Raw genomic sequence first — 24,831 nt, 5'->3', positions numbered from 1 at the left:
CAACCCTAACTAGGATTACAAAGCTGACGTGCTAGAGCGACCCCAACTAGCGTCACACAGCTGACCCTAACTAGGGTCACAAAGCTGACGTGCTAGAGCAACCTTAACTAGGATCACAAAAATGACGCGCTAGAGCGACCCTAACTAGGGTTGATGCCTAGACAGAATTAAAAATATATACTTTAAGCGACTCCTAATTTGGTTGATGCATAGATATAGTAAACATAGATATTTTAAACTTTTAATTAAGATTTTACCGGCCGGGAAAGACTCTACTACAGTACAGAAGTATAATTTCCGTGATTCCCTGTTCATTCACTGGGAGAACGAGAGCGGCGCGAAAGCCCTCCTTAAAGTCAACCGTGACGATTTCCTTCACGTCACTTCCGTTTCCGATCATCACTTCCGCCGCTTCCAAGAGTCCGGAAGCGAAGGTCTCCGTCGCCGGGTTCGGTGTGCCGCCGCTCCTTCGCGTCCTTCGCCATGGGGAAGACGGACTTCTTGAGCCCTAAGGCCATCGCCAACCGCATCAAGTCGAAGGGGCTGCAGAAGCTGCGCTGGTATTGCCAGATGTGCCAGAAGCAGTGCCGGGACGAGGTAGAGAGCGAGCCTCCAGGGACAGGGGCAGTGTATCTGCGCGCAGTAGAAGAAGCCCTGGACTCGGGCGGCCTTTTCCGTCCTCAGCCACGAATCTCTCTCGGATTTAGGTTGGCTCTTCGCCTGTCTTAGGGTGATTTTTGGTCCACCATGAAGTTAGAGTCAGAATAGAGCTGGAAGGGACCTTGAAGGTCATCTAGTCCAACCCTCTTGGTCAAGCTCAAGCAGGAGTCCCTATGTCATTTCAGAGAAGGGACTATCCAGTCTCTTCTTTAAAACCTCCAGTGTTGGGTCATTCACAACTTCTGGAGGCAAGCTGTTCTCACTGTCAGGAAATTCCTCCTTAGCTCTAAGTTGCTTCTCTCCTTGATTAGTTTCCACCCATTGCTTCTTCTCCTGCTCTCAGGTGTTTTGGAGAATAGCTTGGCTCCCTCTTCTTTGTGGCAACCACTGAGATATTGGAAGACTGCTATCATGTCTCCCCTAGTCCTTCTTTTCATTAAACTAGACATACTCAGTTCCTGCAACCGTTCTTCATATGTTTTAGCCTCCAGGCCTTTGATCATCTTTGTTGCTCTTCTTTAGAGTAGAGTAGAATACATCACAACACAAAGGGATCTTAGAGATCTTCTAGCCCAACCCTTATATCATCTCAGACAAGGGACTGTCTCTTCTTAAAACCCTCCGGTGATGAAGCCGCTTGCATTTTCCAGGTTTCATCAGTGTAGTTCTTCATCTCTGAGTCTTGGACAACGTAATATGAGAATACAGTACAGTACAATACAAATACAAATAATACAATATAACATGAAGGGATCTTTGAGGTCTTCTAGCCCAACCCTTATACCATTTCAGACAAGTAGCTGTCCGGTCTCTTATGTTTTTCAGCTTTCATCACTGGTTTTTCACCTGAAACTTGGACAATGTACATTAATATGACTTCTTGCATTCTTATCCAGCCTTCTGTGTGATTGGAGTCCTTTTCATTAGTCCTGTATTAAACCACTATTCAAACTTGGTCACTTTAAGATGAGTGGACTTCAATTCCCAGAATCGCCCTCCTGAGGAAGCCATGCTGCCTGGGAAATTCTGGGAGTTGAAGTCCACCCATTTTAAAGTGGTCAAGTTTGAAAGAGACGGTGTTAGACCAAAGACTCCCCGTCAGTTTAAGACCAATGATAAATCAACCCATGAAAGAGGACAAGACACTTACGTCTGAATTAATTCATTTTCTGGAATTCTGCAATATACTTGACAGTAAACCCAGATTGATGGTGTAGCTTTGGTACCACATTCTGGGACACAAAACACTTAATTTAGTTTGTTGGCTGAATACTGATATTAGATCTTTAGGCTGACAAAGCTAAATGTGTTACGGGAATAAGGACGAACGGTGGATTGAATTTAAATAAGGTTGGCTCATTTAATTTTTTAGCTTAGTTGACTTCATCAAGCAGCCAAATCTAATATCTGGCCATTGTTAAAGGTTGCTACTTTGGATGTATCTAGGATTGCTGCCATGTTTGGGGGTAAATCTTTTCTTCTTTTGGTAGTTCTTTGCAAGCTGTCACCTTGTTTCTTCATTATTTTGTCTCCATTTTAAAAAAAAAATGCTTTAGCTACTTATGATACTTATTCGAGGTTTGCTGGGGAATTTTGACTTCATTTTGGTGGTTCTTGCCTTGTTTTTTCCAGAATGGCTTTAAATGTCATTGCATGTCCGAATCCCACCAGAGACAACTCCTCCTGGCATCCGAAAACCCGCAGCAATTCATGGATTATTTTTCAGAGTGAGTTTGGCCTATAACTTGGCATTGGGTTTTACCATCTGTTTCCGCTGAAATTTGTGCAGCATCAGGGCTGCAGTATATTAGCTTGGAAATATAAGACAGCTGAGAAGTGTCTCTCTCTCTCTCTCTCTCTCACACACACACACACACACACTTGTGGTGATTTCTCCAGATAAATTGTAGAGTTTTCTTAGTGTAGGTGTGGGAGGGGGTGGTTGTTTTAAATCAAGCTGAGGCTCTCAAGATTAATTCATTGTCCATCAAATTATCCTCCAATTCGGAACCAGAATATTAAGCCTTCAGCTATATCATGGCATCATGGATGGAGAAAGAGGCGCAGAAGTTTCCTAAGGAGCCGGGTGGGGAAGGGAGAATTGTACTATATTTCAGACTCACGAGATTTTGTGACTTAATCTTATAATTATTTCATTTGTTCTTGTGTTATGTCTGGTTTACCTAATAAGGCTGACAGTAACATTCTCTTTCATATTCTTCTTAGGGAATTCCGGAATGATTTTCTAGAACTTCTCCGGAGAAGATTCGGTAAATTTCATTTGTTTCTTTGGTTTGTATTAGATTTGGAGACTAGCTGTGTGGCATTTATATACCAACCCCTCCTATCCAGGGGTGGGTTCCGGCAACCACTACTGCTGTTTTGCTCGTGGGCGCGCTTGCGCTTTGCGCCCTTGATGCGCCCTGTATGCACATGCGCAGTACAATAAAAATTGCTCTGCGCATGCGCAGAACCCAAAAACAAGATGGCAGCACCAGCGGCATCACTCAGAGAACCAGTTCCAGCGACCCAGACCGCCAAACCACTACCGGTTCGGCTGAACCGGTAGGAATCCGCCACTGCCCCTATCACTTTACAGCACTTGCTGGGCAGTTTACAGTGTAGAAGCCTTGTTCATATATTGCCCAGAACAATCTGGGTCCTCATTTTGTTGACCTCGGAAGGAGGGAAGATCTGAGTCGACCTTGAGCTTCATCAAGATCGAACTCCTGGCTGTGGGCAGAGTTTGCCTGCAATCCTGCACTTTAATCACAGTGCCACCCGTGCCCGGTTCTCAAAACAAACTGAGCGATTTCTTCTGAGTTCTTCCAGTCCCAAAGGTGCTTTTTTTTTTTCAAGAGGCAACTGGACTTTCTGTTTTTTCTTTGAAGACGTTTTGCTTCTCATCCAAGAAGCTTCATCAGCTCTGAGAGAGTTGCCTCTTGAAAAAGCACCTTGGGGATAACCATGACCTGGGTCAGGGGGTCACCAACCTTTCGGACCTCAGGGACCACTTAAATTCATAATTTAAAATCCCACGGACCACTAATAATGATTTTTTTAAAAAAAACAGATAAATAGTATTCAGTGCAATATTAAAAAAATGCAAATAATTTTTCTGCAAACCACCAAAATTTTCTTACGGGCCACCAGTTGTGACCGCTGACCTGGATGACTGAGAATCTCCTTAAACATTGAATGGCTTGGAATAAAAAAACAACACCCTGAAATAGTAAAAATCATGGACATCCAGAAGAGGAAAACAATTAAAACGTATCCCAGCCTAGCAGAAAAAACTCTCAGAATGGGCGTCTACCCAAATTCCGGGCCTGGAAGCAGAGCCACCTTTTAAAAACTTCTAGCACAATTGTAGGGGAGGCACCGTGCCAATTTTTGGGAAGATGCTGTTCCACAGTGGAGCAGCTACGATAAAATGACACATTTGTTCAGTTCACTTGGAAATGTTTTAGCTAACTCCATGCTTCTAATTGTGGGATGCGGTGGCTCAGTGGCTAAGACGCTGAGCTTGTCGATCAGAAAGGTTGGCGGTTCGAATCCCTAGCGCCGCATAACGGAGTGAGCTCCTGTGACTTGTCCCAGCTTCTGCCAACTTAGCAGTTATAAAGCGTGTAAAAATGCAAGTGGAAAAATAGGAACCATCTTTGGTGGGAAGGTAACAGCGTCCCGTGAGCCTTCGGCGTTGAGTCATGCCAGCCACATGACCACGGAGACGTCTTCGGACAGCGCTGGCTCTTCGGCTTTGAAACAGAGATGAGCACCGCCTGCTAGAGTCAGGAACGACCAGCCCGTATGTGCGAGGGGAGCCTTTATCTTACGCTTCTAATTAAGAGTGCTGTTTTCCCCCCTTCTTTTCCTAGGAACAAAGAGAGTCCACAACAATATCGTATATAATGAATATATCAGCCATCGGGAACACATCCATATGAATGCTACGCAGTGGGAGACTCTGACGGATTTTACAAAGTGGCTGGGGAGAGAAGGTAAAAAGCTCTCCTTGCATGGACCCTGTCAGGTTTCCGAAAGACGCCCTAATGAATTCATCAGCCTCGAGCCGAGTTTCCAAAGAAATCCAGTCATTTATTAGGAGCACCATTTCGACAATACCCCAATGCAGTCGGATCTGCCCTCATTTAAATTATGGCTGAACTTTGCCCCTGTTTCTTCCCTCCCCTCAGTCTGTGTCATAAATCACATTCTCCAACGAGGTGCATCCCTCACAAGCCTGCTGTAATCTGATCTCCGACTCTAGCGGAATGTATACATGGAATGCGCTTTCCCCCACATCCCTCAGTTCTAAGTTGCTTCTCTCCTTGATTAGTTTCCACCCATTGCTGCTTGTCCTGCCCTCAGGTGCTTTGGAGAATAGTTTGACTCCCTCTTCCTTGTGGCAGCCCCTGAATATATTTGGACACTGCTATATTCTCATACCCCTTACAAAAGTAAATAATTATATCCCCATAATTATGCATACGCACTGTAATTTTGAAACTTCTAAACCCAGGTTTTCTCTCTCACACACACATACTGGAATATCGTCTTGCACCCCCAGTTGGGAACTCCTGCAATAGACAGTTGGGAAGCCAAGTGGAATGAGGCCTTCTTAGCACTCTGCTAGAGGAGCCTATCTAGAGTTCAAGTCTCTAGGCCAGAGTGCCTGTGAAAAAAACATCCCCAATGATGGCTGGGGGATTCTGGGAATTGAAGTCCCCCCATCTTTAAGTTCCCAAGGATGAGAAAAAGGGGTGGTAAGCCATTGCCAAGCAGCCTGCATGACTGAGTCTCTTTCCTCATCAGGATCTTCCGTTAATCGGTGGATATTCTTTACAGGTGGGGCCTCCAATTTTGGGGTGTATAATTCTTTTTTTCCCCAACTTTTTATTTTGTTTGTACAAACTTCGCATCTTTGCAATACATTACATTTTTTTTTACATATCTGTTGTGATTCTTTTATCTATACCAGGGGTGTCCAAACTTGGGAACTTTAAGACTTGTGGACTTCAACTCCCAGAATTCTGGGAGTTGAAGTCCACAAGTCTTAAAGTTCCCAAGTTTGGACACCCCTGATCTATACAAATCTTTTATAACTATATATGTGCATTTATATTATTTCATACATTTTTTTTCATTCTATATATAATATTCTATATATTCTACGCATAACAGTCTTTACTACATTCGAGTCGTTTTGTATAATATTTATTTGCTACAGTCGTATCGGTAGTAAAGACGGTTATTCATGGGGAGTATAATTCCTTAGCTTCCCTCCTTATTCCGCCAAGAAATGGAGGTTGTAACCATGGCGCTGTGCTTCTTTTAAGGCCTTTGCAAGGTGGACGAAACCCCCAAAGGATGGTACATGCAGTACATTGACCGAGACCCTGAGACCATCCGTCGGCAGCAGGAACAGGAAAAGAAGAAAAAACAGGACTTGGACGACGAAGAGAAAACGGCCAGATTCATCGAACAGCAAGTCAGGAGGGGCTTGGAGGGAAAAGATCAGGTGAGGCCAAAGGGACGGCCATTTTGATATTCTTAGAGTCCAGGGGTGTCCAAACTTGGCAACTTTAAGACTTGTGGACTTCAATCCCCAGAATTCCCCAGCCAATTCTGGGAGTTGAAGTCCACAAGTCTTAAAGTTGCCAAGTTTGGACACCCCTGTCTTAGACCCTTGTTTGAAAATTTCATATGCCATATTTTTCGGAGTATAAGACGCACCAAGATTTTGAAGAGGCAATTTTTTTTTAAAAAAAAAAAAGGTTTTGCACTCTGCAGACCTCTCAAAAACGGCCCATTTTTCATGAAAACAAGCCTGTTTTTTTTTCAGAAAAAGGGCATACATAGCCTTTAGGAGACTTCCAGAGTGCTCCTGGGGGCCGGGAGGGGGCAAAAATGAGCAAAAATTGGCTCATTTTTGCCCTCTCCAGGCCCCAGGAGCACTCTGGAAGCCTCCTAAAAGCTGTGCACGGCCATTTTTGCAAAGAGGGCAGGGTTTCGGGAGGCGAAAAATGCTGTATTCAGTGTATAAGACTCATCCAGATTTTCAGCCTCTTTTTTGAGGGGAAAAAAGGTGCGTCTTATACTCCGAAAAATACGGTAAGTAGTTCTCGAATTACAACCGCAATTCAGCCCAAAATTTCTGTTGCTGAGCAAGACAGTTGTTACATTTGCCCCATTTTACGACCGTCCCGGCTGCAGTTGTTAAGCGGATCACCGCAGTTGTTCAGTTACTAACAGGGTTGTTAAGGGGATTTGGCTTGCCTGTTGTCTTTGCTTGTCAGAAAAAGAGGATCATGTGACCTCGGGACACCGCAACCGTCCTAAGTCCATGCCAGTTGCCAAGCATCTGAATTTTGATCACGTGACCTTGGGGATGCGGCGACGGTCGTAAGTGTCGAAAACTCCCCCTTTTTTTTTCCAGTGCTGTTGTAACTTTGAACAGTCACTAAACAAATGTGGCTGTGACAAATGTGACCCCTAGATTTATTCCCAAGAGTGTTTGGTCTATCAAATTTTAATTAATTTCTTCTTGATTGCGATGAAGCCAACTTTGTGATATGATGTCTGTGCTTTCCTGTTGGTGCTACAATCCTTAGACAGTTCTTTTTTGTCATTGCAGGAAGAGCCAATCTTTACTGAACTAAACAGAGAAAGTGAGGAAGAAAAAGGTAAATTATTGCAAGCGGAAAATCTTTCACGGTCTAAGATTCATGGAAACTTAATCATTCAGGTCCTAAAACAGGTCCCCAATATTATTAAGTTAACTAGCTGATAACTTGGCGTTGCCCAGGTATCTATTTATCCCAATCCTGTATGAGACAGGAATGGCGACATCAGGTGGCAATGTAAGTGCAGGATGGGCTGTAATCCAAAATGCAGACTATCCCATCTAGCACTGATGATGTTACCTAGTTGGGTCGTGAAATGTCAGCCAGAAAACAACCCAGCTCAGAGAGCACCGAGGGCCACACATTCCTCCTTTTCCTTGTGCCTCTGTGTCCACAAACCCCATCGTCAATCTTTTAACGACCCCATAATCCCTTACGGGGTGGAGTCTGGGTAAAGGAATGGAGCAAGCAGAGTGTTTTAATGGCCAGATGCCTTTCCTGTCGCCAATGCGGAGTTTTATTCAGCAGATATATTCTCATTGTGCCCAGGGGGAGAAATATCTGCCTCTTACCTAGGATCAAACTCACAGCCTTCTAATTGTGAGGTGAGAGCGCCACTCTAGGCCACTGCACTGCTCCCTCCACAAACCCCATATGTGGTGCAAAAGAAATGAGTGATCTACCGTATTTTTCAGAGTATAAGACGCACCTTTTTCCCTTAAAAGAGAGGCTGAAAATCTGAGCGTCTTATACACTGAATACAACATTTTTTTGCCTCCAGAAACCCTGCCCCCTTCACCAAAATGGCCACGCAGTTTTTTGCTCATTTCTGCCCTCCCAGGCCCCCAGGAGCACTCTATAAGCCTCCTAAAGGCTATGCATGCAATTGTTTTGACAAAATAATATATTTTTTTGCAAAAACAGGCTGTTTTTTGCTCATTTGGGGGGGGGGCTACCCCACAGGAGCACTCTACCAGCCTCCTAAAGGCTATTCATGCCCTTTTTTTGAAAAAAAAAAGTACCCATTTTCACAAAAAACGGGTTGTTTGGGGGAGGTTTGCAGAGTGCAAAAACATTTTTTTTTTAATTTGCCTTTTCAAAACCTTGGTGCACCTTATACCAAAAATACGGTATTTATTTTTTTCTCTCTCTCTTAGTGACCTTCAATTTGAACAAAGGCGCGAGCACGTCAGCTGCTTCAGCACAACAACCCAAAGGCAGGCAAGTATTATGGTTGGTTGTAACGTCATTCACTAAACGAATTGTCGTAAATTGAGGACTACCTGTAAAAACCCTCAAAGGGCTGGTGCGCGGCTTCTGGAAATTTCCTATCTCCTTTTCCCTTCCCCAAGAAGCGGGTAAGGAGAGCAATTGACTCTCATCTGAATGGGACCCAGCTCAGGCTCCCTGCGTTCATGTTATCCTTTGACTCAAGAAGGAAGTCTTAAGCCATTTTCCATACTAGAGGACTAAACGTATATTTCAGAGTATAAGGCGCACCTTTCCCCCCCTAAAAGAGTGTCGAAATGTTGGTGCATCTTATACACCGAATGCAGCCATTTTTGCCCTCCCGAAGCCCCTCTCCTGCATCCCATTTTTGTGAAAAATGGGCCGTTTTTCACCAAAACTGGGGTGTTTCTGCCTTCCCCCACCCCCCCCCAGAACCATTCTGCAGGTTTCAGCAGGGCTGGGGGGAGGCAAATACGCCCCCATTTTTCATCCCAGCCCTGCTGAAGCCTGCCAAGTGCTCCTCGGGGCCCGGGAAGACTTTTTTTTTTTTTAAACTTTTCGAAATCTTGGTGCGTCTTATACACCGGTGCGTCTTATAGTCCCAAAAATATGGTAAGTCTCTATGGAGATTCCCAGTCATCCAGTCATGGTTGTCCCAAAGGTGCTTTTTGGGTTTTTCTTTTGAAGACATTTCACTTCTTGTCCAAGGAGCTTCTTTTTTAATATATATATACATATATATGTATTTGTGTTACAACCCCTGGTATGCCCAAATATGGGAGAGAGCTCACTCCTCCCTCTTTCTGTCCTTCGGCTCATTACAGAAGACCATCCAGGCAGAAAACCATATTTTTATTTTTAATGTTGCCTTTAGTAGTGAGCTCCCTCCCATATTTGGGCATACCAGGGGTTGTAACACAAATACATACCTATTTCCCTGGCTCAACTGATAAGGAGGAGAGCCTGTGGCTCAGTGGCTAAGACTCCTGCCTAATATGTAATACAGCCCAGGTTCAAATCCCAGTAAGGGTATGGCTAGCTGATGAGAGCTAAATAGCTTGAAATAGATCTATACTAGTCTCCCTTTATTTATTTATCAGCACAAATACAACACACACACATACACACACATGCACACACACACATATTATTTTTACATTTAAAACAATGCACTACCGCAGAGTCGAAGTGACCATACATTCACATTATGCACAATTAGTCTCAACCATTAGCTATTAGCCTACGTAGTGCATTATCTATCCTTCTGTCCAATCGCAATATATACAGTTTGTTCCAGTCTTGTCACCTTGTCTTATACCAATCATAAACTCCGTTCCAGACTTCAAAATATTCTGATTCCCCATTATTTTTAAGTTCAAGAGTGAGCCTATCTGCTTCCGCGCAGACCAACACTTTTCTGATTATATCTAGTTCTGATGGTGCATTTTCTTTTTTCCAATACTGCGCAAAAGTGATGCGCGCCACAGTTAGTACATGTATAATTAGATAGAGCACATTTTTCTTAAACCCCTCCGGAGAAAAAAATTCTGGTTTAAACAAAATTTGGTCTCCCACCATTTGTTCCAAACATGATTGAATCATTTTCCAGTATCTTTTGGCCTCATTGCACATCCACCACATATGATAAAAAGTGCCTGGTGTTTTTTTTTACACTTCCAACAATTTGGGGCCAGATTTTTAAACATTTTGGAGAGCCGTGCTGGAGAAAGATTCATCCAAGGAGCTTCTTCAGCTCTTGTCTGGATGGTGGGGAATGGAAGGATTTATCCTCCTTGCAGACAGCTGATCATTTGCATCCTTTCAGAGGGTCCTTGAGGCCACTTGGCGGTTGATCTGTGTCCTCGGGGCCACCTGAGTGGTGCAAATGGGTGTGGAGCCTTCTGGGAACGGTGGAAAGGACTGGAGATAGATGACGTTGTACCCCTCCCCCTCTGTTGACAGAGAGCTGCTCAATTTTGACATAGATGGCCTCTCTTGACATAGATGGGCACTTCCAAGAAGGCTCCACACCCATTTGCCGCCCAGTTGAGGCCGTTTGCAGGTTTATTCATCCATCGTCCACCCTTCAGTCAGAACTGACGAAGCTTCTTGGATGAGAAGTGAAACATCTTCAAAAGAAAAGAAAAAACAAAAAGTCCAGTTGCCTCCTGGAAAAAAAAGCACTTTTGGGACAAGCTTCTCAGATGACTGAGAATCTCCATAAATTTTAGCCATGCATTTTGGGCTGGGCACCCTTGGAATGGTGTGGGTGTATGAACGAATTTCAAGGAAAAATTGCAGACTACAGGAACCATTTGCACTATTTGGGAGAGACCCTGAGGACGGAGGTAAACCTCCCATGTGGCCTCAACGACTTGATAAAGAATGCAAACGACCAGCGGTCTGCAAGGAGTATCAATCTCCAAGTCAGAGCGGAAGAAGCTCCTTGGATGAGAAGCAAAAGGCCTTCAAAGAAAAACTAGTTGCCTCTTGTAAAAATGCACCTATGGGGACTGAGGAAAATCACATCCTCACATCAGGACAAGCTCCCTGCAACTATTAATCCAGGTCTGTTTTCTCCAGCTTACTTGGCCCCAGCATGCTGAAGCCGTCAGGAGTGCTGCTCCCCCTTAAGCGGAAAGAAATCCCTCCGACGTCAAAGCAACTTAAGGAGAAGAAGAAGAAAAAAACTGCCCTTGATGAGATCATAGAGGTGTGGTGGAGATCCAGTTACTGATACATTCTGCTTGGTGATTATTATGAGCAGGAACAATGGGCGCGGATGGGAGATAACCAGAGAACATCTGTGGGGTCCTTGGTGCTCCTTGAGCTTGGTTGGGTTTTTTGCAGACTTTTCATGACCCAGCTAGATAACACCATCAGCGCTAGATGAGAGAGGGGTTTGTGGAGAAGAGGACAGGAGGACTGTGAGGTCCTTGGTGCTCTCTGAGCTTGGTTGTTTTCTCACAGACGTTTCATGACCCAACTAGGTAACATCATCAATGCTAGTGTAAGGTTTCTGAATTCAGCTCAGAATCTGGTAACTCCAGTGAAACTCTGAAGACGAGGCTACTGATAATCAGTTTTTATTTTCTGCAGAAAGCAAAAAGATTTGACAGCATTTTTGTTTCCCACCTTAACAGAGCAGGCGTAGAGAGAGAGAGAAACAGGCAGAAGCCTCGCCGTCCAGTCGTAAAAAAAACTTTTGGTCAAACTTCTTATAGTCTTTGCACAGCTTGTACAGATCGTCACAGTGTTAGAAGCATTATTTCATGTTACGCAAACCTCATGGTTTTTCTCAGCGCATTGAAAACAATAGACTTTAGAAGAGGAAAGAAATACATTTTCCGGCATATAAGACAGAGCTTCGTTAGGGAATGCTGAACACGCATTTCTAGTTGCAAGCAAGATTATTTTACTGAACCCACTGTTTTTAAACTTTTCACAAGTAGTCACTTTGCTAGTCTAAGCTTGGCAATTCGCCTGGAAGTTTTACCTATGAAGTTGGCACGTTAGGTTACAATGGAGCTTCTCTCAATAGCAATTTAACAAAAGCCGAATTAGGTTACACTCTGCGTATGCTCTCATCCTTCAGGGGTCCTTTCACTAGCAAGAAACATGTCTGAGGACTCAGGACTCCACAGTTCAACACTGAAAATATTCTATCAGCAGAATATTTTGTGAGGCAGGGAGGACTAGTGGTAATATTTGGGGAGGGGTGTGGAGTCTTCTGCGCATAAGAAAATGGCAAAGATCAAAGTCAATAGCTAGTAAATCATTCAATCGTCTACATTGGTTGAATCCCACTTTGAATCTTACATCCAAACTGGGCATCCTTTTGAAGGTTGATTCATACTTAAGACCGTTGCTATGTCCCAAGGTCATGGGATCCCTTTTTGCAACCTCCTGACAAGCAAAGTAAGAATTCCACAATCTAGTCCTAGTAATACCAGGATCTCTCTATATACATAATTTTGTATTTATTTATCTTGTCATGTTTATGCAGTGTATATTGGAGGTGGTGACTCTTTGAGAGCGGTATGCAATGACATTTCGTTTTAATGTAGGCCGATTAGTGTACATCCAAAGTGACAATAAAGGTATTATTCTATGCTATCATTAAGAACAAGGGTGGCTCAGTGACTAAGATGCTGAGCTTGTCGATCAGAAGTTGGCAGTTTGGCGGTTCGAATCCCTAGCGTCGCATAACGGAGTGAGCTCCCATGACTTGTCCCAGCTTCTACCGACCTAGCTTTTTGAAAGCACGTAAAAAAGGCAGGTGGAAAAATAGGAACCACCTTTGGTGGGAAGGGAACAGCGTTCTGTGCACCTTCGGCCTTTAGTCATGCCGGCCACATGACCAGGGAGACGTCTTCGGAAAGCGATGGCTCTTTGGCTTTGAAACAGAGATGAGCATCGCCCCCCTAGAGTCAGGAACGGCTAGCACGCATGTGCGTGGGAAACCTTTACCTATCATTAAAAATATACTCTCAATGTTCCAGTTACTTCTGATTTTTCTGGAAGCCACAAAATCCATTATTTAAAAGTGTTTAGTATGGTAGGATATCTTCCGGATATTATCTCTAGTTGATCTTACCTGCAAGGCTGACTTGAACTAATACATGTGGTTTTTTTTTAAATTTCTCCTAGTTTGAAGAAGGGAAGAAAAAGTCTGCCCGAACGGACTACTGGTTGCAACCTGTAAGTATCCAAGTGATTGTCCAGAATCTGTCATGATGTAGCTTCTGGGAGTAAGTGGGTAGATTTTTTTATGTATCCCCTTTAACATTTATAGTGCTATCTTCTCTTATGTTCAGGGACAAGGTTTTTTTCCCCCCAGTTTCGATTTATCTCTATCAGTTTCCTGTTTAGCTGGCATACTACAGGTAGACTTTGACTTATGACCATTTGTTTAGTGACCGTTCAGTAAAACGGCAATGAGAAAAGTGACTTACAACCAAGTCCTCACACTTATAACCATCATAGTATCCTCACAGTTATTGTACGTGGTCGGAATTTTGGCGCTTGGCAACTGACATGTACTTATGACTGTTGCAAGGTCCCAAGGTCACGTGATCATCATTTGCGACCTTCCCACAAGCAAAAGTCAGTGGAGGGAAGCCCAGGTTCATTTAACGACGCATGTTTTTTGTTATTTCTTAATGATTCAACAACCGTGTTGCTTAGCAACGGAAAACCCTGGTTTGTGGTTGTTAAGCTGAGGACTACCTGTATTATTTGAGTTATAGTATTTAGGATGCTTAGACAAAGAAGAATCAACACAGCAATAACGTCTGTGGAGATTCTCAGCCATCCAGGTCCTGGTTATCCCAAAAAATGCTTTTTCAAAAGGCAACCATTTATCCAGAACCCGATGAAGCTTCTTAGATGAGAAGTGAAACCTCTTCAAGGAAAAACTCTTTGAGTTTTTCCTTGAAAGTTTTCGCTCCTCATCCAAGAAACTTCACCGGGTTCTGGATGGATGGAAGGATTAGTTCTGACAGCAATAACAACAGCAAAATCCCTGCTTTTGGAAAACTAGAAAATTAAGGAACATGCATTTTTTTCTGACCTTTTTGTTTTTGCATAGGAGACTCTGTTCTCCTTTCTTTTTACAAGAACAAACTTCATTTCCGGGGCTGAACCTTAACATTGCATTCAATTTTATCTTATTGCAGAAAGAATTCACTGCAGAAAGCAGGTGAGATCTACTTGCCTGCCATTAACCCCGATCTCTTTTTCTAGGAAATTGTGGTCAAAATCATAACCAAGAAACTTGGCGAGAAATACTATAAAAAAAAAGCCGTCGTTAAGGTGAGTACAGAGCCTTTTATCCGCCCTTCCAAAAACGTTAGCCATAGAGAGGGACAAGTCTTAGAGTGGTTGTAAATGAAAATATTCCACGGGAGGATGGGAAGAATAACAGAATAATAGAGTTGGAAGGGACCTTGGAGGTCTTCTAGTCCAACCTCCTGCTCAAGCAGGAAACCCTTTACCATTTCAAACAATCGGTTGTCTTCTTAAAATCCTCCAGCGTTGGTGCTTCAGGACCCCTTCCCCTCCATTGCCAGCAGAGATAGCTGTAGAGTCAGACGAGGAGGAGATTGAGGGAGGGCCTTGGCCAGCTTCGGAGCCTTTGGAAGGCTCTAATAAGGAAACAACATCAGAGACAGAGCCTGGCCCTTCCGTCCTCCCTCAGGTGGAGAGGCAGCTGTCTTCAGGGCCTGAGCCGAGGGGTAGGAACAGATGGGGCCCATCTCAGATGCTTGTATGCGTAGAGAAGAGAGGAGAACAAAGGAAATCAATGAGCCGGCTCTCAGGGAAAGACAGAAGCAGGTGCTAGCCAGCCCTTTCCTGGCTGGGAAATAAATAGAAGGGGCTTGGGAGTGTCCAATTGTCGCAGGCAACCATTTTTTTTTTAGTATACAGCAGGCAATTCGAATTTCTTGGCTGAACCCAGGTCTGTTGGGACTAATTAAGTTTGATGTGAATAGACAACTGTTCCTGTCCTGTTACAAAAAGGGGTGACCTGTGAAGGCTGGATCAGAACAGTCCCCTTCCCAATGGACTGTTCCCGCTGGCTAAGCATGCTGGGAACTGAAGTTCAGGACATGTAAAGAGCACCAGCATCCTACATGCTAAACTCTATAGCTTGATTAGCTGAACAGCTGAAGCGCCATCTTGTTCTTGGATTGTGCGACGGTTTAATCAATTAGCCACGGCGGGCCAACCGAAACATTCGGGAAACATGAAAAGCCAAAACAACGAATATTATACAATACAATACAATAGTAGAGTTGGAAGGGACCTTGGAGGTCTTCTAGTCCAACCCCCTGCCTAGGCAGGAAATCATATATACCGTTTCAGACAAATGGCTATCCAACGTCTTCTTAAAGACTTCCAGTGTTGGGGCATTCACAACTTCTGGAGGCAAATTCTCTTCCACTGATTAATTGTTCTAACTGTCAGGAAGTTTCTCCTCAGTTCTAAGTTGCTTCTCTCCTTGATTAGTTTCCACCCATTGCTTCTTGTTCTACCCTCAGGTGCCTTGGAGAATAGTTTGACTCCCTCTTCTTTGTGGCAACCCCTGAGATATTGGAATATTATAGATAGTCCTTGGCTTACAAGGAATCCTTGTACTTATGACACTTGCAGCATCCCATGGTCACGTGGTCAAAAATTGGGCACTTGGCAATCTGCATGTATTTACAGGTAGTCCTCGGCTTACGACAGTTCGTTTAGTGACTGTCCAAAGTTACAACGCCACTGAAAAATGTGATTTAGGATGCTTTTTCACAGTTACGACCTTTGCAGCATCCCCAGAATGATGTGATCAGATGCTTGGCCACTGGTTCATACTTATGACAGTCGCAATATCCCCCGGGTCATTTGGTCCCCTTTTGCGATTGTCTGACAAGCAAAGTCAATGGGAAAGCCAGATTCACTTAACAACCGTGTTACTAACTTAACGACTGCAGTGATTCACTTAACAGCCGTGGTAAGAAAGATTGTAAATGGGGCAAAACGCTCTTAAGAAACGTCTCACTTAACAACAGAAATGTTGGGCTCAAATGTGGTCGTAAGTCGAGGACTACCTGTGCAACGGGTGCAGCCTTGTGGGGCCTTGTGATCTCCATTTCGACCTTCCGAATTGGCTTCCAACAAGCTTACGTCAATGGGGGAAAGCAGGATTCACATAACGACTGCAGGATTCACTTAACAACCATGGTCATTTGCTTAGCAGCACAACAAAAGGTCATAAAATTGAATGCAACGTACGTAAGCACCCCACCGCTACTCAGCAGAAGCGCCACATCCAGTTGCGGTCGTAAGTCGAGGACTACCTTCATCGCTTAATACAGGGGTGTCCAAACTTGGCAACTTTAAGACTTGTGGACTTCAACTCCCAGAATTCCCCAGCCAGCATAGCTGGCTGGGGAATTCTGGAAGTTGAAGTCCACAAGTCTTAAAGTTGCCAAGTGTGGACACCCCTGGCTTAATAGGATGACCTGGTTCTCACAACATGCTAATGCATAATATGACTTGTTTGTTTTGGGCAGGCATCATGAAGTGTAAATATATTTATGGTTTCATGTCTTTGTACAATAGATCCAGTCTGTGACTTCTGACAATTTAAGAATAATAGTAATCAATTCTTCCTTTCATTTGATACCTGTACAATTGATGTTACAGGAGGTAATTGACAAGTACACAGCAGTTGTGAAATTGACCAATTCTGGAGATAAGCTCAAACTTGATCAGACTCACTTGGAGACAGTGATCCCAGCCCCAGGTAAGTTTTTCGGGCAAGATCATTCTTGTTAAGAGGAGCCCTGCTTTTCAATGTCTGTCTTTCACTTTCTCGTTTGGAGATTGTGGTTAAATATAACTTCTAAAAATGCCATTCGAATCTCACCAGGCTCAAGGTTGACTCAGCCTTCCATCCTTCTGAGGTCGATAAAATGAGGACCCAGATTGTTGGGGGCAACAGGCTGACCCTTGTCAACTGCTTAGAGAGGGAGGTAAAGTACTGCGAAGCGGTATATAAGTAAGTGCTATTTTGACGAGAGAGAGAGAGAATGAACAAGCCATGGTGGCATAGTGGTTAGACTGCAGTATTGCAGGGTAATTCTGCTGACTGCCAGCGATTTGATTCTGACCGGCTCAAGATTGACTCATCCTTCCATCCTTCTGAGGTCAGTAAAATGAGGACCCAGATTGTTGGGGGTCATAGGCTGAGTCTGTAGACCGCTTAAAGACAGCTGTAAAGCACTGTGAAGCTATTGCTATGAAGTGTGAGATTAGCTGAAAGGAAGTATACTTAAACCAGAATTGTTTTTAAGAAAAACTGGGGTTAGCCCAAACCTGTGAAGCAAACTATGTCATCACAGGGTAGTTTAATTACTATCATTGCCTGTAGGTTTTGCTCCCAGGCTTGGCAGTTCAAATCCCATTCCAATATCAAAGGCACACAGAAAACTCTAGCTGTTGTGGCCCACCAGCAGAGTTGGCAGCAGATTCGGACAGTGAGGAGGGTTGGGGAGGAACATGGGCCAGTCCTGGAGTCTGGGGAAGGCTCGGACGAGGGCTCTGCGTCGGAGGCAGAGAGGGGACCAAGGCCATCTGGGAGTTAAGTGCTGCCTCCGGAGCCTCTGGAGTCCGACATCAGCAAGGCAGAAGAACAGAGGGGGCCTATTCCCAGTGTGCGCATGCGCAGAGCTGCCAGAAGGCAAGAACAATTAAGAAAACAAGGTTGACTCGGGAGTAAGGCTTGGAGATGATTGGCCCCTCCCATAAGACATAAAAGAGGAGCGAACGGGACGTGGGCTTTTCCAGGAAGCAATTAGTTCATCTGGTCGGTTCAAGCTTTGAAAAGTCCTGTTTGACTCTGTGCTAAGTTTGGCCTTGCTCTGCATTTGGCAATTAGGTCTCTGGCAGCATTCCAAGGGAGATAAGGTGGGTGTTTATCAACATTCCCCTGAAAGACTGTGGCAACTCAAGGAGACATCTGTCAGAATCTTCACAGACTGTTTGTGAAGCCTTGCGGACTGTGAATGACCCTAATTCACAGCCGTATAAATAAAAGAGGGGTTTTGGGGACTGAGATTGTTTTATGCTTTCTTGGGAAGCCTAGGTCAGAACAGTAGCATTAATAAAACAGAGGACATAATTCACAGCTTCTAGACCAGTGATGGCGAACGCTTTCAGCACCAAGTGCCCAAACCAGAACACGCGTGCATGCAATGTGCATATGTGTGTGTTGGAGCACCAAATCCCAAAGAACGGCTGGCTGGCACTCACCTGCCTGTTTTTTGACCATTTTTGGGCTGTTTTCAGGCCATTTGGGGTCACTTTTCGGACCTTTTTTGGCCGGAAAGACAGTCCAAAATCAGACTGAAAGGGGCCCAACAAACAGTGTGGTTTTGGGTAATTTTCCAGGCTGATTTTGGACTCTTTTTCAGTCCGTTTTGGGCCATTTTCAGGGGCAGAAATGGCTCAAAAAACAGCCCAAAAGCCAGCCAGAAAATGGCCCCCAAACAGCGTGAAAACACCCTGTTTTTTGGGTGGAGGGTTGTTTTTTTGGAGCCGTTTTCAGGCCATTTTCTGGCACTCCAGTGCCCACGAAGACCAGTTGGCGACGGTGCCCATGCCCACAGAGAGAGCTATGCGTGCCATAGATTCGCCATCACTGTTCTAGACATTGGCTCCGGTGTTTTAAGATCAAAGGAAGAAAGGGGGGAATTTCTCCCCAAGCAGTTAATAACTAGGCCAAGCATAGGAGAAAAGCCCTGGATTAGATCTGACTGATGTCAGGTTTGAGGTAGGTTTGACTCATCCCTCTTCACCTTACAGGTAAAAAAGTGCTGATTTTAAACGGAGGCTACCGAGGGAATGAAGCCACGTTACTGGGCATCAACGAGAAGTCTTTTTCCGCCACGGTCCTCATTGAATCGGTAAGTATCTTTTAATAGTTGTATAACAGGCAGCCTCGTCCATTCCTTGCTTATTTTAGATCCTCAACAAGAAATTTAAAAAACGGATTAATTCAATGAATGAAGGGGTTTGGATAAATGCAAAACTTAAAACTTCCTTTTGTTGAACTTCCCTCTGCAGGGAGCTCTGAAAGGGCGCCAGGTGGATGGTGTTCCATACGAAGACATTTCCAAGTTGGCCTCCGTTGACTAGAAGAGCTGATGGGATCTCTGAAGAACATCTCTGGACATGGCTGCAGATGAACTCCTCCAGTATACGCTCAACTCAAGAGTTGAACTGTCCATTTGAAGGAGCGAACGAGATTTCTGAAAGGTGCCCTATAAATAGAGTACATTGGATCCTCTATTTATAAGCCCTTTCTAGATCAACCATGGGCAATCTCGTAATAGATTTCTCCTCATTTATTGCTGGGAATCTGGATTAAATTCGTTCACCTGTAGCCCAGAATCAGCTATCTATAGCCCTGCAGTCCGTAGAACTTTTCGTAACGTACATTTCCTGCAGAAATTGGAACCATCTGTGGTCGGAGTTATCTTCTACCTGTAGAGCTAAGCACGGTGGTGTAACTTCAGGGGTGCTGGTGAAGAGTTTAGCTTCGTGTCACCTGCTGACACGAAAACAGTCTTCCATTGGGATGGGATTAACCAGCAGCAGGATGTCTGCGATCCACCCCCACCCCCCAAAAAGCATAACCTGCCACCATCGCCCTGCCAACTTTTTAAAAGGCCGAATTTTTACAAAATCATCAAGATTTAACAGACCATTGATGGTCGCACGCCAGCCTTGGGAGAAAAGCGTGCCAGTTCCTGAACTAAGTCATGGATTCTGATGGAATCAGAGAATCTTCAAAGAGTTCCAATTTTTCATATATATCTTTTCGGTCCTTCCTTGTACTGTAGAAGAGGCTACCACACATCCTGGTAGGACAGTTTTATCAGATTTTTTGGGGGGGGGATTCTTCTGAGCGGCCCAGAAAATCTGGTCCCACCGTTAGGTGGACCTTCTGAATTCGACATCATCCAGGGAGCCATTTTTGCCTGGTAATGTTTAGCGAGGTTGATATATTTTAAGAGAATTGGTAACGATAAGCTCTCTGCTTAGAAAATCAGTTTTCTCGATCTGGACTTTCACTCTTCCATGAGGCAGCTCTTCGGACCTGCGGGAACATCCATTAATGGTTTGGGTCTTTTTTTTTTAATTGTACAGTAATTTTGTACAGAACGGAGAAGATGGGAGCTATTTTATTGGTGCGGCGTTTCTCTCGAACCACTGCGCGCGTCCCAAATAAATGGACTTCGATGCCCTTTAAATTGGCTCGTGGCTTTATTTCGGAAGGTACACTTTGGCTTCTGAACTCGGACATTAACCTGTACTCGGTTGAAGTTGTGATTTTACAGGTGTGCTCTTCAAATTAAATTCAACAGCACAGAATTTTTGGGTCACACCAAGATGCGGAGTGATGCTGGTCAAGAGTCCACACCTTGCCTAAAGTTAAAAGTTTTAGCAAATTGGAGCTGATCTACCGTATTTTTCGGAGTATAAGATGCACCTTTTTCCCTCAAAAAAGAAGCTGAAAATCTGGATGCGTCTTATACACTGAATACAGCATTTTTTGCCTCCTGAAACTCCGCCCCTTCACCAAAATGGCCATACAGAGCCCTTAGGGGGCTTCCAGAGTGCTGCTGGGGCCTGGGGAAGAAATGAGTGAAAAACGGGCTGCTTTTTACTCACTGCCCCCCCTCAGCCCCCAGGAATACTCTATAAGCTTCCTAAAGGTCATGCATGAAAATTTTTTGACAAAAAACGGGCCTGTTTTCACACAAAAAACTGGTTGTTTTTGCTCATTTTGGGGGGGCACCCCCCCAGGAGCGCTCTAAAAGCCTCCTAAAGTCTATTCATAACTTTGGGGGGGGGGGAACCAGGCCCGTTTTCATGAAAAACAGGCAGTTTTGGGGAGGTTTGCAGAGTGCAAAACTTTTTTAAAATGCCTCTTCAAAACCTTGGTGCGTCTTATACTCTGAAAAATACGGTATATTATTTAACGGGAGAATACTGAGCCCTCATTTATTGCCATCCCAGCTGTCTTCTTACAACTTCAACTCGCTCAGCTACATGCCAGTATTCCAAGCAGTATTCCCAGCTGGGGGAATTCTGGGAATTGAAGTCCCCAGGTGTTAAAAAGTTGTCGAGGTTAGAGACTCCTGGCTTAAGACCTTGTTTGAAAACTTCTCAGGCGCATTCGACAAATGGAACAGAAGACAATACCCAAGCGGGGGGTGGGTGGGGGGAGTTTACTACTTTAATTCCGTTTGGCTACACGGTCTTTATACAGTCGGGGAAAATAAACAAACTTTCTGCGTTTCTCCAGCACCCTTGGGTCACATTTGCTTCCAAATGCAACTTTGCTTGAAAGTGGAATTTTTGGTTTGCGTTCACCACAAGCAGTCCCGGTGACACAAAGTCCAAATATCCCTGGAGAGGATTAATTTTTTTTGGGGGGGGGGATGTGTGTATTAGGCTGGAGCAGGCCACGACGAAGCCCTTCCCAAAGGCTGTCGCACGTGTGAATGTGCTACAGGATGAGATGCGTGGCCATTTGGACATTTCCCTTGCCCCGCCGAGCCTTCAGATGCGCTTCAGGTAGCTGTATAGATGAGGGACAAGGTAATCTCGGTAGTGGCCATCCAGGAACCCTTTGCCGTTGTTATGTACAAACCAACACTGCACGTTGGTCCCGAACACCCGGTCCGAGCGGTAATCCTTTTGCAGGCCTCTGCAGGCAAAGGCAAACAAGCATCACATCATCATCATGTAATTTTAGGCGAAACCAGCGCTTCTCAACCGTGGCAACTTCAACCTGCGTGGACTTCAACGCCCAGAAAACTTTGCCAAGGTTGAGAAAGGCCTCTCTGAAGTCAGGTGGGAGGGTTGGCGTGAGGCCACAGGCGATTAGCAATTGGTTTTCATTCTTTCCCCCAAAACGTAGCTAGCCTAGAGGTTGCCATGGGCCCATTGGCATTGTTTTTGAAGTATCTTGAAGACAGCCAGATTGGTCTAATGGTTAAGGCGCCAGGCTAGAAACTGGGAGACTGGGAGTCCTAATCCAGCCTTAGGTCTGACAGCCGGCTGGGTGACTTTGGGCCAATCACCAGGAGACTGGGAGTTCTAGTCCTGCCTTAGACATGAAAGCCAGCTGGGTGACTTTGGGCCAATCACCAGGAGACTGGGAGTTCTAGTCCTGTCTCAGACATGAAAGCTGGCTGGGTGACTTTGGGCCAGTCACTATTTTTCAGATGATTAATAGATGATAGATGATGATAGATAGATAGATGATAGATAGATAGATGATAGATAGATAGATAGATAGATAGATAGATAGATAGATAGATAGATAGATAGATAGATAGATAGATAGATAGAAGATGATAGATAGATAGATAGATAGATAGATAGATATAGATAGATAGATAGATAGATAGATAGATAGATAGATAGATAGATAGATGATAGATAGACAGACAGACAGACAGACGACAGACACACACACATACACACACACACCCAATCCACCATGATTTCAAGGTCTGTCCAGATTCTGCTAAACTCTTCAACAACCTTCTCTGGGAGTTCAGTTTCCCAACACACAGACACACAATCAGCAACAACCGAAACCCAGCTTTTTAGGTGCCTCCGATGCCCTACCGCGTGACGGTCAGCTTGTGGCCCTTCACTTCCATGGTAGCATCAGATTTCCCGGGATCTTGTCCTGGCCTTTCATTGTAGATGACCACGTCCGGCTCCTGCATGAACTGACCTGGGGAAGAATTTGGTTGAGTGTCCATGAAGAGGAAACGTTTTAGCTGAGATGTTACCAAGATGTTCAACTTGGGAGCAATCCTGAAGAGTCTGTTAGAACAATTATGCTACGCTAGACACCAAACTCTGAAGCCCTGCTACTTATTATACATACTACCTATACAGGTAGTCCTCGACTTACAACAGTTCATTCAGTTCAAAGTTACGACGGCACTGAAAAATGTGACTTATGACTTATTTTTTCAGAGTTATACAACCTTTCTGGCATCCCCATGATCATGTGATCAGATGCTTGGCCACTGGTTCATACTTACGACCGTTTCATGTGTCTTGATGTCATGGGATCCCCTTTTGCGACCTTCTGACGAGCCGAGTCAGTGGGGAAGCCAGATTCGCTTAACAACCGTCTTACTAACTTATCAACGGCACTGATTCGCTTAGCAACCGAAGCAAGAAAGGTGGGAATAAAAGTCACTTAACAACTGTCTCGCTTAGCAACAGAAATGTTGGGCTCAATTGCGGTCATAAGTTGAGGACTACCTGTATGCAGTAGATTTGAATGACCACTAAACCAATGGTTGTAAGTTGAGGTCTGTCTATAATAAATAACAATGCATAAACACAGCATCTGATGATGATCTGCGCAACAACAACAATTCTTACATCCCCATCATCCCTATTTTAAGAGATGCTTTCCTGTTTTCTCACTTCCTCCTTGCTGTCATGCTGTTGTGGCCTGCCAGTGGCCAGTGGAGATTCGGACAGTGAGGAGGTTGGGGAGGAACGTGGGCCAGTCCTGGAGTCTGGGGAAGGCTCCGATGAGGGCTCTGCATCAGAGGCAGAGATGGGGCCAGGGCCGTATGCCAGTTGTCATCTGCCTTCAGAGTCAGACATCAGTGAGGCAGAAGAACAGCTGGAGCCTGTTCCCAGTGTGCGCATGCGCAGAGCTGCCAGACGAAGGGAAAAGCTAAGGAACGGGTTGACTTGGGAGTAAAGCCACAGGTGGACAGTGAATGGCCCCTCCCGTAGGAAATAAAAGAGGAGCGAAAGGGGAGTGGAGTTTGCAGGAGGCAATTAATTCATTCCTGCATTCTTGCCAAGTATTGCGGCATCTGAAAGATATCAGCCTGGCCACTCTCCAAGCCTAATAAAGGTCGGTAATTGTGAGCTATCTTGAAAGACTGTGGGAAAGGAAACATTTTGCTGGAGAGGAATTCACTGTGAATTAAATAAAAGGGGTTTATCGGGACGAGGGCTCAGCTTCGTGCTGCTGGAGTAGCCTAGGTTAGAAGACATGCACTCCTAAGGACCGAGACCTATGGAACCACCTCCTACTCCCAGCCTTTACCAATGAGGCCATGCACACTGGAGGAGAAATTATTTGCCGGAGGGATGTAGATGCCCAAGAAATCCACGTTCACAGGGTGCTTCTTCCAAACCCGATGGAGGAGGACCATAAAGGTCAGATCCCCGTCTACGGTGAGAGTCACGTTGCTGTCTTTCTTGACCGAGACCAGCAACCTGGGAGAAGAAAACAATGGAAGAAGGTCCTGCTTCAAATCGGTCTGCCTGCCGTAGGAGGAGGCTTCTATATTTGCACGGGTCAAAACCGAATCTGGTGGTTTTACCTCCTCCGAATGAGACTTCCTGTCTCCGACCAGGGAAGAGAAGTGGTGGAAAAACCGTCCTTCAAGGTGATCACCTCAGGGCTGACTTCGACCTTCAGGCCTTTCGCTTCAAAATTAAACCCAATCTTGCCAAAATAGGTGTTGAGTTTGTTACGCAAAACCCTCTTGGCTCCAATGAGTTTCCCGTTAATTGTGATTCCTGGGAGGAGGAGGAGGAGGGGGGGGGGAGGGAGGGAGAAGAAGGAAGAGGAGGAGGGTGGAGAAGAATAAGTGAGAATGAGGAAGAGGAGGAGGAGGAGGGACAAGAATAAGAAAGAATAAGAAAAAGGAAGGAAGGAAGAGGGAGAGAGAGAGAAAGGAGGAGGGGAAGGAGGAGG

General features: G+C 44.8%; 2 protein-coding genes across 2 annotated transcripts in view; one reads left to right on the top strand and one right to left on the bottom strand.

Annotated features, from left to right (window-relative positions):
• Positions 1-378: 378 nt before the first annotated feature.
• On the top strand, positions 379-20,320 carry KIN (Kin17 DNA and RNA binding protein). Its single transcript, XM_081958090.1, has 13 exons — positions 379-597; positions 2,293-2,387; positions 2,887-2,930; positions 4,539-4,661; positions 6,000-6,181; positions 7,298-7,346; positions 8,444-8,507; positions 11,100-11,229; positions 13,167-13,217; positions 14,262-14,330; positions 16,710-16,809; positions 18,870-18,970; positions 19,131-20,320. Exons 1-13 carry the CDS (start codon positions 484-486, stop codon positions 19,200-19,202), a joined length of 1,194 nt encoding a protein of 397 aa, XP_081814216.1. The 5' UTR covers positions 379-483; the 3' UTR covers positions 19,203-20,320.
• Positions 20,321-21,291: 971 nt separating this feature from the next.
• ITIH2 (inter-alpha-trypsin inhibitor heavy chain 2) overlaps positions 21,292-24,831 on the bottom strand; it is a 31,242-nt gene continuing 27,702 nt past the window's right edge. The window contains exons 17-20 of the mRNA XM_081958695.1: positions 24,455-24,668; positions 24,175-24,347; positions 22,713-22,824; positions 21,292-21,783 (exon numbers count right to left, since the gene is read on the bottom strand). Coding sequence (XP_081814821.1) covers positions 21,636-21,783; positions 22,713-22,824; positions 24,175-24,347; positions 24,455-24,668 — 647 coding nt within the window. The 3' untranslated portion in view covers positions 21,292-21,635. The remainder of the gene's footprint in view (positions 21,784-22,712; positions 22,825-24,174; positions 24,348-24,454; positions 24,669-24,831) is intronic.

This window comes from Natrix helvetica (assembly GCF_964273705.1).
Source record: "Natrix helvetica genome assembly, chromosome: 6".
Classification (NCBI taxonomy): Eukaryota; Metazoa; Chordata; class Lepidosauria; order Squamata; family Natricidae; genus Natrix; species Natrix helvetica.
The sequence above is the reverse complement of the archived record's forward strand: the minus strand, read 5'-3'. Positions and strand labels throughout refer to the sequence as shown.

Excerpts from the sequence above, each read along its gene's own strand:
- KIN (XM_081958090.1), top strand. The coding sequence starts at position 484 with ATGGGGAAGACGGACTTCTTGAGCCCTAAGGCCATCGCCAACCGCATC. Across the intron at positions 2,388-2,886 it reads TTCATGGATTATTTTTCAGA|GGAATTCCGGAATGATTTTC; the intron begins GTGAGTTTGGCC and ends TATTCTTCTTAG. Across the intron at positions 7,347-8,443 it reads AGAAAGTGAGGAAGAAAAAG|TGACCTTCAATTTGAACAAA; the intron begins GTAAATTATTGC and ends TCTCTCTCTTAG.